Source organism: Fusarium odoratissimum (genome assembly GCF_000260195.1).
Source record: "Fusarium odoratissimum NRRL 54006 unplaced genomic scaffold supercont1.16, whole genome shotgun sequence".
Lineage (NCBI taxonomy): Eukaryota > Fungi > Ascomycota > Sordariomycetes > Hypocreales > Nectriaceae > Fusarium > Fusarium odoratissimum.
Genome location: NW_022158702.1, coordinates 799,572 through 813,015, shown reverse-complemented (window position 1 = coordinate 813,015; position 13,444 = coordinate 799,572). Strand labels below are relative to the sequence as shown.

At 49.4% G+C, this 13,444-nt stretch overlaps 5 protein-coding genes and 1 non-coding gene across 6 annotated transcripts; 4 read left to right on the top strand and 2 right to left on the bottom strand.

Annotated features, from left to right (window-relative positions):
* Positions 1-81: 81 nt before the first annotated feature.
* Positions 82-185, bottom strand: FOIG_09900. The gene has a single exon. It is a non-coding gene; the product is annotated as a tRNA-Leu (tRNA).
* A 409-nt stretch (positions 186-594) lies between these two features.
* On the top strand, positions 595-1,261 carry FOIG_09899 (uncharacterized protein; the record flags this gene model as incomplete). Its single annotated transcript, XM_031210188.1, has 2 exons — positions 595-738; positions 995-1,261. 2 exons carry the CDS (start codon positions 595-597, stop codon positions 1,259-1,261), a joined length of 411 nt encoding a protein of 136 aa, XP_031060439.1.
* Positions 1,262-7,439: 6,178 nt separating this feature from the next.
* FOIG_09898 (uncharacterized protein) lies at positions 7,440-8,081 on the bottom strand (the record flags this gene model as incomplete). The annotated part of the gene is made up of 1 exon (XM_031210187.1): positions 7,440-8,081. The coding sequence occupies one exon, from the start codon at positions 8,079-8,081 to the stop codon at positions 7,440-7,442; it is 642 nt and encodes a 213-aa protein (XP_031060438.1).
* Positions 8,082-8,638: 557 nt separating this feature from the next.
* On the top strand, positions 8,639-9,595 carry FOIG_09897 (uncharacterized protein; the record flags this gene model as incomplete). Its single annotated transcript, XM_031210186.1, has 1 exon — positions 8,639-9,595. One exon carries the CDS (start codon positions 8,639-8,641, stop codon positions 9,593-9,595), a length of 957 nt encoding a protein of 318 aa, XP_031060437.1.
* Positions 9,596-10,066: 471 nt separating this feature from the next.
* On the top strand, positions 10,067-11,032 carry FOIG_09896 (uncharacterized protein; the record flags this gene model as incomplete). Its single annotated transcript, XM_031210185.1, has 1 exon — positions 10,067-11,032. The coding sequence occupies one exon, from the start codon at positions 10,067-10,069 to the stop codon at positions 11,030-11,032; it is 966 nt and encodes a 321-aa protein (XP_031060436.1).
* A 618-nt stretch (positions 11,033-11,650) lies between these two features.
* Positions 11,651-12,586, top strand: FOIG_09895 (uncharacterized protein; the record flags this gene model as incomplete). The annotated part of the gene is made up of 1 exon (XM_031210184.1): positions 11,651-12,586. One exon carries the CDS (start codon positions 11,651-11,653, stop codon positions 12,584-12,586), a length of 936 nt encoding a protein of 311 aa, XP_031060435.1.
* Positions 12,587-13,444: the final 858 nt, after the last annotated feature.

The following is a 13,444-nucleotide window of genomic DNA, read 5'->3' as shown; positions in this document are numbered from 1 at the left end:
ATGGCTAAGAATTGAAGGCATTCAATGAGGCAAAAGAAAGATCAGAGTCGATTGGCATGTTGCGACACAGACAAAAATAACTGACAAGACTGGGATTCGAACCCAGGCCCCTTTCGAGACTGCGAATCGTTACTAGTTCGAATCGAACCTGAACACAGCGCCTTAGACCGCTCGGCCATCTTGCCTTGTGATTGGATAACAAATTGAGTGTTTTTGGTAACTTATCAACAACATGATTGCATTCAATGGCAAAGCATCTTTCAATCTGATTGTTAAAAGATGGACAAATCTACGGCAACAGGGGATGGGCCAGCAGCCAAAAAGCCAGCAGGTAAACGTACAAGAAGGGGAGGACGCGAAAATTGAGGATGATCTGATGGGGTGAGGTGTCGAAGGACTAGCAATTACATGAATACATTCACAGCTTTATTGCCTTACGGTGGCAGACACTCAATGAACCCGGAAGCTGTCCATCACTTATCAAAAGATCAAAGCTCTAAACGCTACACTTATGAGCTGTTGATATCAAGTATAAATACTACTCCTCCTTCGCCTCTTGCTCGTTCCCTAACCAATATACCAAGAACTTTCATTATGGCTTACCGACAGGACGATCATGACCGAACACCGCTCGCATCTGACAGCCAGGCCAACAATGATGCTGCTTACGAGGATTACATGAGACGCTACCGAGCCCGAAATCCAAACTCAAACTGGGAACCCAAGACGCGAAGGATGGTCGGGCCAATGTATAACCCAACGCCATGGCTATCGCCTACTTCCCCTGAACCCCCCTCTTACTCCTTTTCGCGAGTGGGATGTTGATCCTTTTGTAGTTTCTGATGGATACCGTGTTGCGCGGAGGTTACCCCAACCACTTGAAGAATCCCCAAGAGTTGAACCTCAAATAAGACGAAACCCTGATGAAAGTCCGCAGTGGGAACATGTTCCCGGTGAAAGATACGGGCAAGTTGAACCAGGTACTAACCAGCAGCACTACTCGAGGAGAGCGAACGAACAACGGCGGGAAAACGAGCGTAGGTTTTTGAGAGATGTGCAATCTGAAGTTGGCAGGGATCATGGATATCCTCAGGTTAGCAGAAGCTACCAGGTCGACAGAAGAGAGCCTAGAGATACCAGAATGGACCCTAATGCTAATGCTCGAGCTCCTATTCCTGATATGTGGACTGCTACACCAGAAGCAAGGGGAGTGGATGGGCAAAGTACAACGGGAAGTGAACCTTCGAGGATCATATACTAGATTCCCGGGAGGTAGTTTCAATGAACGACGTTTCTAGCCACGATACCCTCTCCGATATTTAGATCAATGATAGTCTACTTCGTAGTTTAGCATACCAACAGGCACATTATGACAAGTAATTAACTTCCACTCGAGCGCTCCGTTTGGTCCCTGATTGACTGACAGAAAGTAAAACGAGCATAATTATAGCTTACAAACTCCTCACAAGAGGTATATTCTTACTTTGGATGCTAGTCGTGAGGATTTGGATGTGATTGACACGAACTCCGTGGAAAGCGTAGATCCAGGGTAAGCAAGCAATTGCTTGAAGCCCGCGATATTTAAGGCACAACGGGAGGGTTCAAGTACCAGTCTCAAGGAGTATAATTTTTCATGGCTGGAATCAATGTCAATAGACTTGTATTTCCAGATACCAGAAGCAGTTTGCATTGAATATAATTCATTTGCGTTGAGCGCTCTTCACGTGTTCGGCCGTGACGCTCATGAGCAGACATGGTCGCCCAACCCCACCCACAATTTGGGAGCACACCTGAAGCGCAAAATGATTTCTACCCGACGTCACATCTTTACTCATGGCTGACGGACATCCTCGCCTGTATCGTTATTACTGAAATTACAATATTTCAGGATTCTACCCTCAAACGCGATTGTTTCAGCAGAATTCTACTACATACCCTGCAATCATTGGTTATCGTTGATGACTAACGGTCGCGAGGCCAAGATTTCTGCCACCAGCACCGCTGAAGCAACCTCTTCTTTCCAACTTGCAACTGTCAATCAACACACCAAGGCTCAGAGCCGCACAAATAGCCGCAATCATTATTTCGCATCAAAATGAACTACGCTCGATTCCTGTATCTGCAACTCGTCTCCTTTCTCGCACCTCCGTGATCAGGCAACTCGACCTGGCTTGTCCCAGCGCCGACGCCTTGCCAGCTATGCATGACCTTTTTATCGCTTGCAACGCCGTGAACACAGCACATTTTGTCCTCGAATCAATCGAACGTCATTTACAGCCTTGATGCTGCTTTTCCGAACGTCCAAGTTCTCCCTCTTGTGTACAATCATCGGCGCCAGACAACCTTTGTGTCTCGGCCAGCGTCAATCTTTCATTGCCTGTGCGAACGCACTGCTTCCTACGCTCCGACAAACACTGTTTCCTCGATTCCAGACTTCAATATGATCGTACAATCCCGTCGCAAAACGAGCAGCTTCCGTAGCTCCGCAACCGTGCCCACAGCCGACCGTGGCTATCCGAGCCATTCGAGCTGGCCCATTATGAAATGACGCCACAGAATACATATCCTATCTTGGGAATCCCCCCTCCCGATTTACCCAGCGTAGCGCACACGGTCTTCGTGCTTTCAAGCAAGATCAAGAGCTCCCGCTGCATTCCTCGACTGTAGTCCACGTGTATTCGCAGCCCTTGTGGCCCCCCAGAGGCCTGCGCTCTTCCGAAGAGCCGCTCGCGAGGCACATCGCCTAGACCTGTCATGGTCACGACAATTGCAATGAGAAGAGGCCACCTGAACACCGCTGCGCAACCCGGCCGGCTCTTGATTGAGAAGGGCAAAAAGCTTTCCGCATATGAACAGAACGATGGTCAGGAGCGCAACACGAAATCTCCAGCCGGCGAACAATTCGAAGTTACAGACGAGACTGTGGTGTTTCCACCAGCACCTCATTGCTGCCGACCGAATCGAAGCCATGACCGTCAACATGAACGAAGATGCAACACCCCCATTTCGCCTCCGTGACCCGACCGGACCTATTATCGCTGCGGCCGACACTGGGCGGCACCAAGTCGTTTCGCGACTTGGCTTCATGCGGTAACTCGACTCTTGCCATTGCCGTCAATACTGCTTGCATATTTGCAAGCTGTATTGCAGGCACAAAGCCCTGAAAGCTGTGTCTATAGCGCTGGAGCTCGAGAATTTACACACCTTCGTTGTCGCCTAGCTGATTTGTTTCCAGTCGCTGCACAGTTTGTGGCTGGCTACAATATGCGGACCAGCTCACCTCTCACGAAGCCAAAGAGACGAACCACATTTCGACCTCGAAATCATCACCTGCGTCCTCTTGATTCATCCTATGCTCGTCTCGTTGTGGATGTCGTCGCGAGAAGTGGCCTGCTTCAACCCCAACGCCATGCTGTTGTGATTTACACTCCCCGAGCCGGTCGCCGTGGGCAAAGCCATCCGAGGCGCCTCCAACATCCCGTCAAGCCTTTCTCGACACTCAGGGCGTCATTCTGCCTGTAATGTCTGATATCGGCCTGGAATGCAAGCCAGCGACTTGTCATCGATCCTTGGTCCAAGATGCCTCAACCATACGGGCACCGACGCCGTCTCCAGGCCAGATACCGAAACCTGTATTTGAAGCGACCGCCTCGAGGTGTTTGCGGCGTTGTCACCTCCGGTCGATGACATCAAGAGACGACGGGTATGTCGCCCGCTTGCTACTGTCAATTGACTTGGACCAAGCCAGCAAAGCATCAGTGTCTACTTGAAGCACTGGAGAGTTCCTCGTCGCTGAAGACTCGGATGCGAAACGCCACGGCAAAGACCTCTGCATGTGGCGAATCTGCAATCTTGCACAAGTTATCGAGTGTTGTTGGTTGAAGATGGCTAGAGGCTGCCAGACAGCTACATGACTGTTGAGACTCATGCCGCGAGGAATACTTCCCTTCGGAATCAGTATCACTGACATTCGGTCGGCTCTTCTCGTCGTCGACCAGTCCCCGGAATGATTCCACCGTGCTTGATAGTGTCTCCCACTATTTGGATCTTGCAAAAGCACTTGGACCCAGCCACCCAGCCATGAGTGCTGCCTGCGACCAGTCGGACCGGAACAATTCTCACTCGCATCGTTGTCAGGCATCCTGAACTTACCTTGACGCACCCTTTGACCGTCCTCTCCTGCTCCTCAATTCCATAAAAAATGACCAGGCGTTGACGTGTGTCATGAGCCTAACACCATCTTTATACCAGTGTTTTGTAGCTCGCAACCAGTCAGGACAAGGAGAGCACCTCGCCGGATTTTCAGCGAAGCCAGTAGACAGGAATGAACAAACAATTTTGGACGTTGGATATTAGCTGTTTTCTGAGCTGAACATGCCGCGGCGACATGGTCATTGCTGCCCGTTTTCTTCGTCCACACAGATCACATTTCGATGGCAGCGCTCATGACACCGTCATCAGCATCATCTCCGCCAAGCTATGCTACCAAGGAAGTGCTGATCCCGAGACAGGTGCCATACACATTGCCGCAATGCGCTGGTTTGTGCCAAAGGCTTCAGGCACCTCCGTATTTGATTGTCATTTTGCTACAGATTGACACCGCCGCCTGGAGGTAATCTTCCACGAGGGTGGCTGGTTCTTGATGAGCTGTCCGACTCGCATTCGTCGCGTACCCCAAGATGGGGATATTTCATTCGCCACGACGGACGCTCCGGTCTGTTTCTTTACAACCCGATCTTCTCACAATAAAAATTCCGATGGGGGATACTAATTAGGTCCTCGTACCGAAGAAGAAGCCGGTATCTCTTCAGGAACTTGGGCACATCCCTCTCGTGGTTCATGACTTGGCTTCACCAGATTCTTGCCCACCTATGGCAAGGCGTTCGGTTATTCTGTTCAGAGTCAATCCACCACGGCATTTGCAGGCAGTACGATCCCTTATCCCTCGCACTGGACCGACAGGAAATCGTGTGCGACAACAACTGCATTTAGCAAGCACGGCCAGATGGCGTGTCCCTCAATCGTTTCTCGAACCACATTCGTGCGGCCGTTAGCATGAACAGATTGTCGCTCAGAGGACGCAAAGAAACAATATCATCGTGTACAGGCCAGTGGAGGCTGCGATCAGGTCGGCGGTCTGTATTCAGCCTTGAGCGACCGACTGCGATGGTGAAGGACGTAGACATGCGACCCGACCCCTTCACCATGCAATGTTCAGAGGACATCTTGGTCCCTTCATTCTCGTTCTTGGGTGACCAACTTCTGAATGCGAGCATTGATCTCGCGAGGTAAGGTCGTCGAGGTTTGCTGTCAGTGCCCGTTTGTTTCACTTCTCATGCGGGAGAAGCTCCTCATGACCGCCAGACAACCGTGGCCAGCAGAGGGCATCAGCGACGCGGCACGTCGATAGCGCGATCTGTCGCCCATACAAAAGCTCAGTGATAGCAGATTCGGATAACCGGTCCTTGATTGCATTTTCCCCCGATGCCAAAGTTTCTGACCATGTTGCGTTGAGTCCAATAACCCCCAAGCAAGACAAGGATCGGGTCTCGCGATGGCAGTCGGATCTCACCAAGGATCTTTGGATGTTGGGCCCTTCATCGTCGGACCCAAGTGTCCAAGACGTCATGGTCTCTTGAACTGTGAGCGCTGAACGCGAGTTCAAATGAGGCTGCGTGCAGCTCCCTGCAAAGCGTGAATGTTGCCCACGTTCATATTCGGCTGGGTGCAAGGGAGGGGGCAACAGCGCATACAGTGTTGATCACTGCTGAGTATCCTACGCTTCGGCATAGGCGCAGACCAGACGTGTGCAAGAAATGGCCTCTCGCTTTGACTCCCCGTTTCAGCGTCCCCCAGAGGATAGCATTTGGGCTCCGAGCTGCGATGGTCCACGTGCCAGAGCTTTGGAGTAAATGCGAGAAAGATCTACCGGTAATACTGGTTGACTGCCGTTGCCTCCGTCACGAACTTTCCTTGCGGTGTCGAAGAAGACAGGATGACGCGATTGTCAAACGCGTCGCTCGCGTTGCGACAGAAGGTTGACGCGATAATCCATCCTGCTGCGGATATGAGAACAACGACGAAAGCTCTGCAGATGCACTTATCGCGCGCGTTCAGCCATGTCCTCGTCAGCCTCCCAAGGCCAACGGACCCCACGGCAGTCATCACTCTTCAAGCGTTCCCGACACCAACAACTGTCAATACTGCCTATTCTATCTACCCGCGTCAAGCACTGACCCGTCACTACCAGTCTACAATCACCAGACATGATGCGCATACGACGAAGACCCGATAACGACCGACGAGTTCCGAACGATAAACGAGACGATAAACGACGCCCAAGCAAGCTGGCACAGATGATGCAAGTACCCTCACGAACGAGCGACCGACGACGACGATGAACGACGACGAAGCACAACGACGACTCACCTATGACCGCCTACGATGTTAATTCCAACACACAATGACCAACTGCGATACGAGCAAGTTACGACATCGACGATTCTCGCGCAACACGAACGACAAATCTCCAATGCAGCTACATGCTTTACACATCTCTACATGGTCAACAATCCCACCACATGGCATTGTATCGTCGTGGGAAGGGCGCTTCGCTTTGGCAGTGGGCTGTCGACTGTTATATGTTCTTTTCTCTGTCCTTTACACAGCCCAGCTTGCCCTCACTGATGTCTACGATGTAGCTTTTGGCTGAAAAGCCGGACGTCTTGATGACTGTTTTCATTACCGTACGAGAGGGTTTGCTGCTCTGCCGTCAAGACAACCAACCCAACTTCTTAGCACAAGAGCGGTGGGCCCCCCTTCACATGTATGGTATTGGAGACAGCTATCGGGACAGTTAACTTGTCAGCCAAAAGCGACATATTAGGCACTTTTGAGGGCAAAACCGGGCTGTCGACGGGTAGATGCCGCTGATGCTGTGTGTTTCGCAACGTCATTTCACAATTTCCAGCCTTTCGAGGCTGTGCCAGATGCAAAGAGGAAGAGGAAGAGGAAGAAGTAGCAACAAGCTGGCGCTCAGGGCTGTTGTCCTTGCCGTTTCCGCCATCTTCTTTGCCTGGCATCAGTGTCTGTACACGACATGACAGCGCCTGCTCCGCTACACTACTCGAGAAAGTTGGACTGGTGACACTGGCCTGTCTTTTGACTCCAACTTTCTGAATCATCACGACCGCCTCGATGCGTTTCGGTACGAGCAGATCGTCTGCTCCTCAATGCAACCACCAGGCCTACTGAAAGCATGAGCTGACGCACTGCGAACTACTCTGCCTGCACGAGCATGATTTCGCCTTCAACTGTCACCAACCTGGATGAAAATTAGCATAGGCCTTCCTCTTTTACGTCAGTTTCCTCTCACAGAACTTTACCATGGGACCATTCCATTCTTCAAACATATTGCAATTGAGTATTGATCAAATACACTATTTTTGTTTCGTATCAAGACCCCGAAGTGATTCCCATTCGTCTTCCGTCATTCCAAACTCGATCAGATCGTACCACTTGCGATTCATCCAAACAGTCTGCCGTCTTCTGCCTTCCAGCTTGAAACCAATACTCTCGTAAAGATATACTCCTCGAGGATTGTAATCGGTAGTAGTAATACCAATTGTATGCAGACCAGCGTGTCGGAAGCCCCAGTCTACCATCCAGTTGATGGCTTCTCTTCCGTAGCCCTTGCCTTGATGCTCTTTAACAAGAGAGATACCAATCTCGGCAGTTCGATGATGGGCAACTGTGGGTGAGATGCCTCCCCAGCCGATGCACATGACGCCAATGATGGTTCGAGGCTTCTTGTCTTTGTCTTCTGTCTTGTCGTTGTCGGCATCATCTCTGAGATATATCGCGACACCGAGCAAAGAATTGACAACCGAGTCTATATACGAGTCGACCTCCTTTGGCCCCTTTGGCAAGAGCATGGTGGGTGCTGAGAGGGCCTGGATGACAGGATCTTGAAGGATGGTGAGAGCGATCTTTTTAAGGTTCTCATCGGTCTTGTCGGCTCGGATGTACTCGAGTCGCTTTGACTGGTAAGCATTGACGATGTCTTTTGTTGAGTAATCCATGATAATTGATGTATTTGAAGAGTGCGTGCAATGATGTGATATAGTGGTTGATGTAATTGACTGATGGATTGGCTACTGGTGATGCAATGCTTTTGTAGTCGGATGAGGCTCTTCAGTGCCCAGCCATCTTTGACGCTATTCCCGAGTCGGGTGCCGGATGAGTCATTGGCCGCTTTACGTTCGCTCACTCGCATTCCCTTTTTGGTAGTTATTGAACGTACAACGATTAGTCTAGTCGCCCTTTTGTCAAGTAATTACAGAGTAGTAGCCATCCCCAGCAAGAAATGATGCCGCGGGAAATTGTGAGTGTAGCTGTTAGTCTACACTGCCTGAACTGGGCTTATGAAAGTGTTATTTTGAGTTAATCGACCGGACAAATGAGGCCGCAGAAAGTATCAAGGTTCTGGCTCATGATACCAGCATCGCGTGCCAATGACCGTCAAAAGTTAAATTTTTCCACAAACAAAGCCCTTGTTGTGAACCCTCCCACAAATAAAGGCATTCTACCAAGCATGGTGAAATCTCACCTTCTTTTATCTACCCAAAGTCGACATACAATGGCACCCTCAACCTTTCATAAATTCCCAGAACTGCCCCCCGAAATCCAGCTGCAGGTATGGGAATCCTCATTTCGCTCACCCAAAGCCATTCCCGGTGGTCTGCACTACATCGGCCTTGACCATGGCGGATTTCCGGTTCCACTGGATAAAACCGCCAAAGACGAATTCCAGAGAGCAAGGTCAGGTTACGAATTGGAACAAGGTCTCTGGACGGCGTGCTGGGACTCCCGAGCAGCTGCAATGAAGCATCAGCTGCAGCAAGACGCCGAATCTAGCTACTCTGATGTACTTAACCCTACCACTTTGGAGTTCGCCTTGAGGGGCCGCGAATCGTACGCGGGGAGAGAGCCTGTATCAATAATTCCTCCTATTGATGAAGGACAGGAACAGAAAATGGTCATCTATCCCTCGCAAGATATTTTCTGTGTCGCATTAAACAGGGCAGGGCGAGCTGCGTGCTGTGGGAACTATTACCCACTCCGAAAATTCAAAAGACTCGCCTTCGAATTCAAGCCTTCTTGGAACATCCAGCTATCACAGCATGACAACTACTACCCCATAAAAAAGTTCCTTCCTTCGCTGGCTTTTATGCTCAGGCTGGTCTTCGAGGCAGCACATACCAGGCATTTCACCACGCCAACCATCAGGCTTATCGACAGGAATGCTCGATGGATAAACGATGACACGACACAACTTGGTCTTGACACATTTTATGACCGTGATCACAAATATGTAGAGATTAGCATGAAACCTGGCTCATCTTCTGCACAGATCCTTTGTCATAGCCCTGTTCTCGAATTCTTCGACCATCTGGACAGACTGCTAGAGGACAAGCTGAGCAAGCTCCAGAATTTGAGCTCTTCTCATCTCTACCATATGCCAAAATTCGTTTTAAGGGACTATTTTTCTATCATAACTTTGCGGCAAAATGAAGCCGGAGCTGCAAAGGAGTGAGGTGTCAACCGCACTTCGGAGAGTGTCTATGACAACTTCGGCCATTCGGGCACAATCTTCGACGGGGAGAGAACAAACATGTTGTACTGAAAGGCGGCTTCTGGTACTTGTGTAGTGGCTCGCCTCAGAGACTTGGGTGGAACAGGGTCTTTGGTCGAGAAGTCACAGAAACCGAATAGGATGGTTCAAGATCGATATTCCTGGGAAAGCTTTTTGATGAATAGTGCGTTTCTTGGGTGAATTGCTTATATGCTTTTACAACAAGGTTTTGCATTACTGATGTGTTTATTATGGATTAGAGCTTGTTAATTCTTAACTGAACTCCGAAGCGTACTCCATCAAGACCGACAAGCTTCGGATAATGCCCCCCCAAACTTTCCATCTCTTCTCGCAGCTCCCGTGTGAGCTCCGACTACAAATCTGGGAGTCAGCAATCCGAAAATGGACAACGTACTTTTACGACTCTTCAACATGGAACTGGGTTGGTCTTGGCGCAGCAAATCCAAAGCCAGAGGCCCAAGAGAAGCACACATACGGCAAAAACTAGTAAGCCTTGACAATAAGGGCGATTTTATTCCTGTAGACTGCAGTTGGAATAAACCTCACCCCACCAACCGGTCTGTCTTCCTCTGGCACGCCGGTTTGTGGATGGCTTGCAAAGAGTCTCGTGAGGTCATGCGAAAACGCTTGTTCAAAGACCCCTGCTCCAAAGGATATCCGGACGATGTGGACAAGCAGGTGAACGCCGGTCTGAGGAAATGGTTTTATGGCATTGAAGAGGGAGTAGATGTGATTTGGAATGGGTGGGGTCGAAAACTAGAAGCATATGAGCCCTGGCTCATGGCTACGTCCCCCAGGGATATGTTCTGCATTACTCCGGGCAATCATAGCCTCCTAGCTCGGTTCAAACTCTTCACGAGGCGCAGCGATATTTATATTTATGAATATGCTATCGAGTTTGACACGGATTGGACCTCTGAACTGGCCGGTCTCGACAAATATCGACTGACGGACCGCTTATCACCCACTTTAGCCTTCGCCATCAAAGTCTTTTGCGAAATAGCAACTCAGCAAAGAAGTCTACCGTCGGTCATCCATCTAATCGACAGATACTCTGGCTGGAAAAGTGTTAGCAACGCTGAGGAACCCTCGGTGTATTACGACTGCAAACACCAGTATATCCAGATCGACCCAAGCAATCCTCTAGCCACGAATCGTCTTGCCCGAAGCGCCCCTATGCTCAGGTTCTTGGACCAGGTTAATCGACTTCTTAAACACAGATTGACCTGGAAACGAAAGACAACCCCTTGGGCTTGGGTGATTACGGGCTTCCGCCTGATGGGCTGTCTGTGCGGAAGTTGGTGCGGGTCTTGGTCAGGCGTGATAACGAGGTGGTGCCCAAGACTACAAGAGGCAATGCTGTTCCGCCCAAGATGAAATAGCCTGCCTCGGTAACTTCGTCAAATGGGAAACCCGTAAGGGAAAAACTGGCTGTACGATAGAGACAGTGGTTTAGATTGGATGTGGTGTTTTGCACAGTTTTTGTATCTTGGGCTTAAGCGGCAGGATTCTGCTTGGACTTTGTTGAGACATTGTCTCCATGGGATATGTGATGGAAAGCTGATTTGGGGATTAGAAGACAGTACTGGTCTTGTAAAGTGTTGGGAGATTCAAGGTTCATAGGTAAAAGCTTCTGTATGTGGTATCTGCAAATTACTCTCAATGTAGGAACTCTGAAGGGTATTTCTATCATCTCGCTTTTGGTGAATGACACTTTGGAAATTTTACAGTTCAAGGTGCCACCATTATCCGATCAACTTTGACTTTAAGGTTCAGGCGAAAACGAATAGATGCATCACGCACGTGCCCATCCAATGATTTACAATATCCAAGAAAGCTTCTTTGGGACACTGACTCGCTCCGGAGAGTCTCGCGTATAAAATCTCAGAGTCGTAACTGTCTGGAAACAAGCACCTCTAGTCCGACTCTCTCCTTTTTCTTTATCCGTCAACCAACACTTAAGCCGCCAGTAACAGCCGACGCCTGAAGCTCATCATGGACACCACCACATTCCACTCATTTCTCCGACTACCTTTTGAGCTGCACGAGCAAATCTGGCAAGATGCCTGCTTGCAGCTGAGACCGAGAGAGAGGCGCAGGAATATTCACTATCTGTATATGGACGAAAATAGAAACATCTGGCCTCGGGACTACGATTGGAAGACCGACGATCCAAGCAACAGATCTGGCTACACATGGCATTCCTATATATGGCATGTAGGGCTATGGACAGCTTGTAGGGAGTCTCATGATGCTGTAAGAAAGTTCGAAGATCTTTACCTCGGGTTTCCACGCCCGCGGCGTTGCATGAGGGTAGTTTCCCCCCAGAAAAGCGATTCTTTGCCCCGGGACCAAGTTATAGATCTCACTGAGGACATATGCTTCGTCACCACCGATTCATGGGAGTCTCTTCTGAGACCTTGGAAACCGATATATCTTCATACCGAAGATGCTCGAGGTCGAAAGCCAATGAAGAAATCTCGGAACATTGGTGTCAAGTTTGACCCATCTTGGGACGAAGAACTGGAGAATGCCTGCTTCGCCACTGTTCTCCGTGACTTCTCTCCCTCACTGGCTTTCATGATCAGGCTACTTTTTGAGGTTGCGCCCGACGATTTTCCTGGCCAATCAAAGGTTATGTTGATCGACGATGTATCTGAATGGCAATCATATGACACTGAAGGGCATGGTGGAGGTAGGATCTTCGATTCCGGCCAGGAGTACGTGGAACTGGGATCACTTCTGAGCTCCAGTACACATATCCCTCTTCGGAGCAGCCCTATGGACTACTTTGCTGATGATCTCAGTTACTTGTTCATGAGGAAATTAAATGAGGCTCGCAAGTGGCATAGCAGGGCTCACCTCCTCGATACTGACTTCTTTATACCAGTTCTGAGACGGGACAAACAAGTTCCAATGATCCGTAAATAGCGTCACCGGTCCATACCAAAGCGCATGGCGGACCTGGATCTCAACGTACAGATGATGGTAGCAGAGTTGGTATAACTTGCGTAAGCAATCAACAAGACCTGAGCAAGATACTCGAGGGTATCCATTTTCGGTGGTTTGTTCACATGATCTCATTCTACCAATGTTTCGTTGGCTTGTCAACAAGGTGCAAGATCTAAAGCTAAAGTCGTGGGTCGCAAGATGACTTTGTTAAGTTTAACCCTCACATATCAGACGCTCGCGCCTTTATAATTCAAGGTTTTGCTACCGCAGAGTTGGTGCAATAACCATTAAATCTCAACTACATATAAAAGTGCCATGGGACCGCTGCTATAGCAATGCCCAGGGCAGGATTGCCCTCGAGTTTGATCCCTCCTGGAACTTGATGATCGAGAGCTTCGCCCCAGATTACTGCACTGAAGACTATCATCCGTCCTTGCAATTTCTAATCAGAATCATATTGGACCATGAGAATAACCCACCAGTCGCATCTCACCTTCTACTCATCGACAAGCATGGTTTATGGAACGGAGATCATAAAAGTTCCAACTGGCGATAATCCAGTATCCCTTGATTCCGATCACGAATACGTGCAACTTAATTTCTTCTATGGATGCGCCAGGCCTTTAGCTTGGTTTATTAGTCTACTCGACATGCTAACAGGCAGCAAGCTGACCAGTATTACGTCCTAAGTTCTCTCTGCTGATTTAAGCTCTCAGCCAGAAGCCTCAACTGCAAATAACACATCTAGCTAACAACTCAGACATTATACCATAATGACTAACCAATTGCTACACAGTATTACGTCCAAGAGTGTCTTCCGTCGTTGGCATGAGGGCC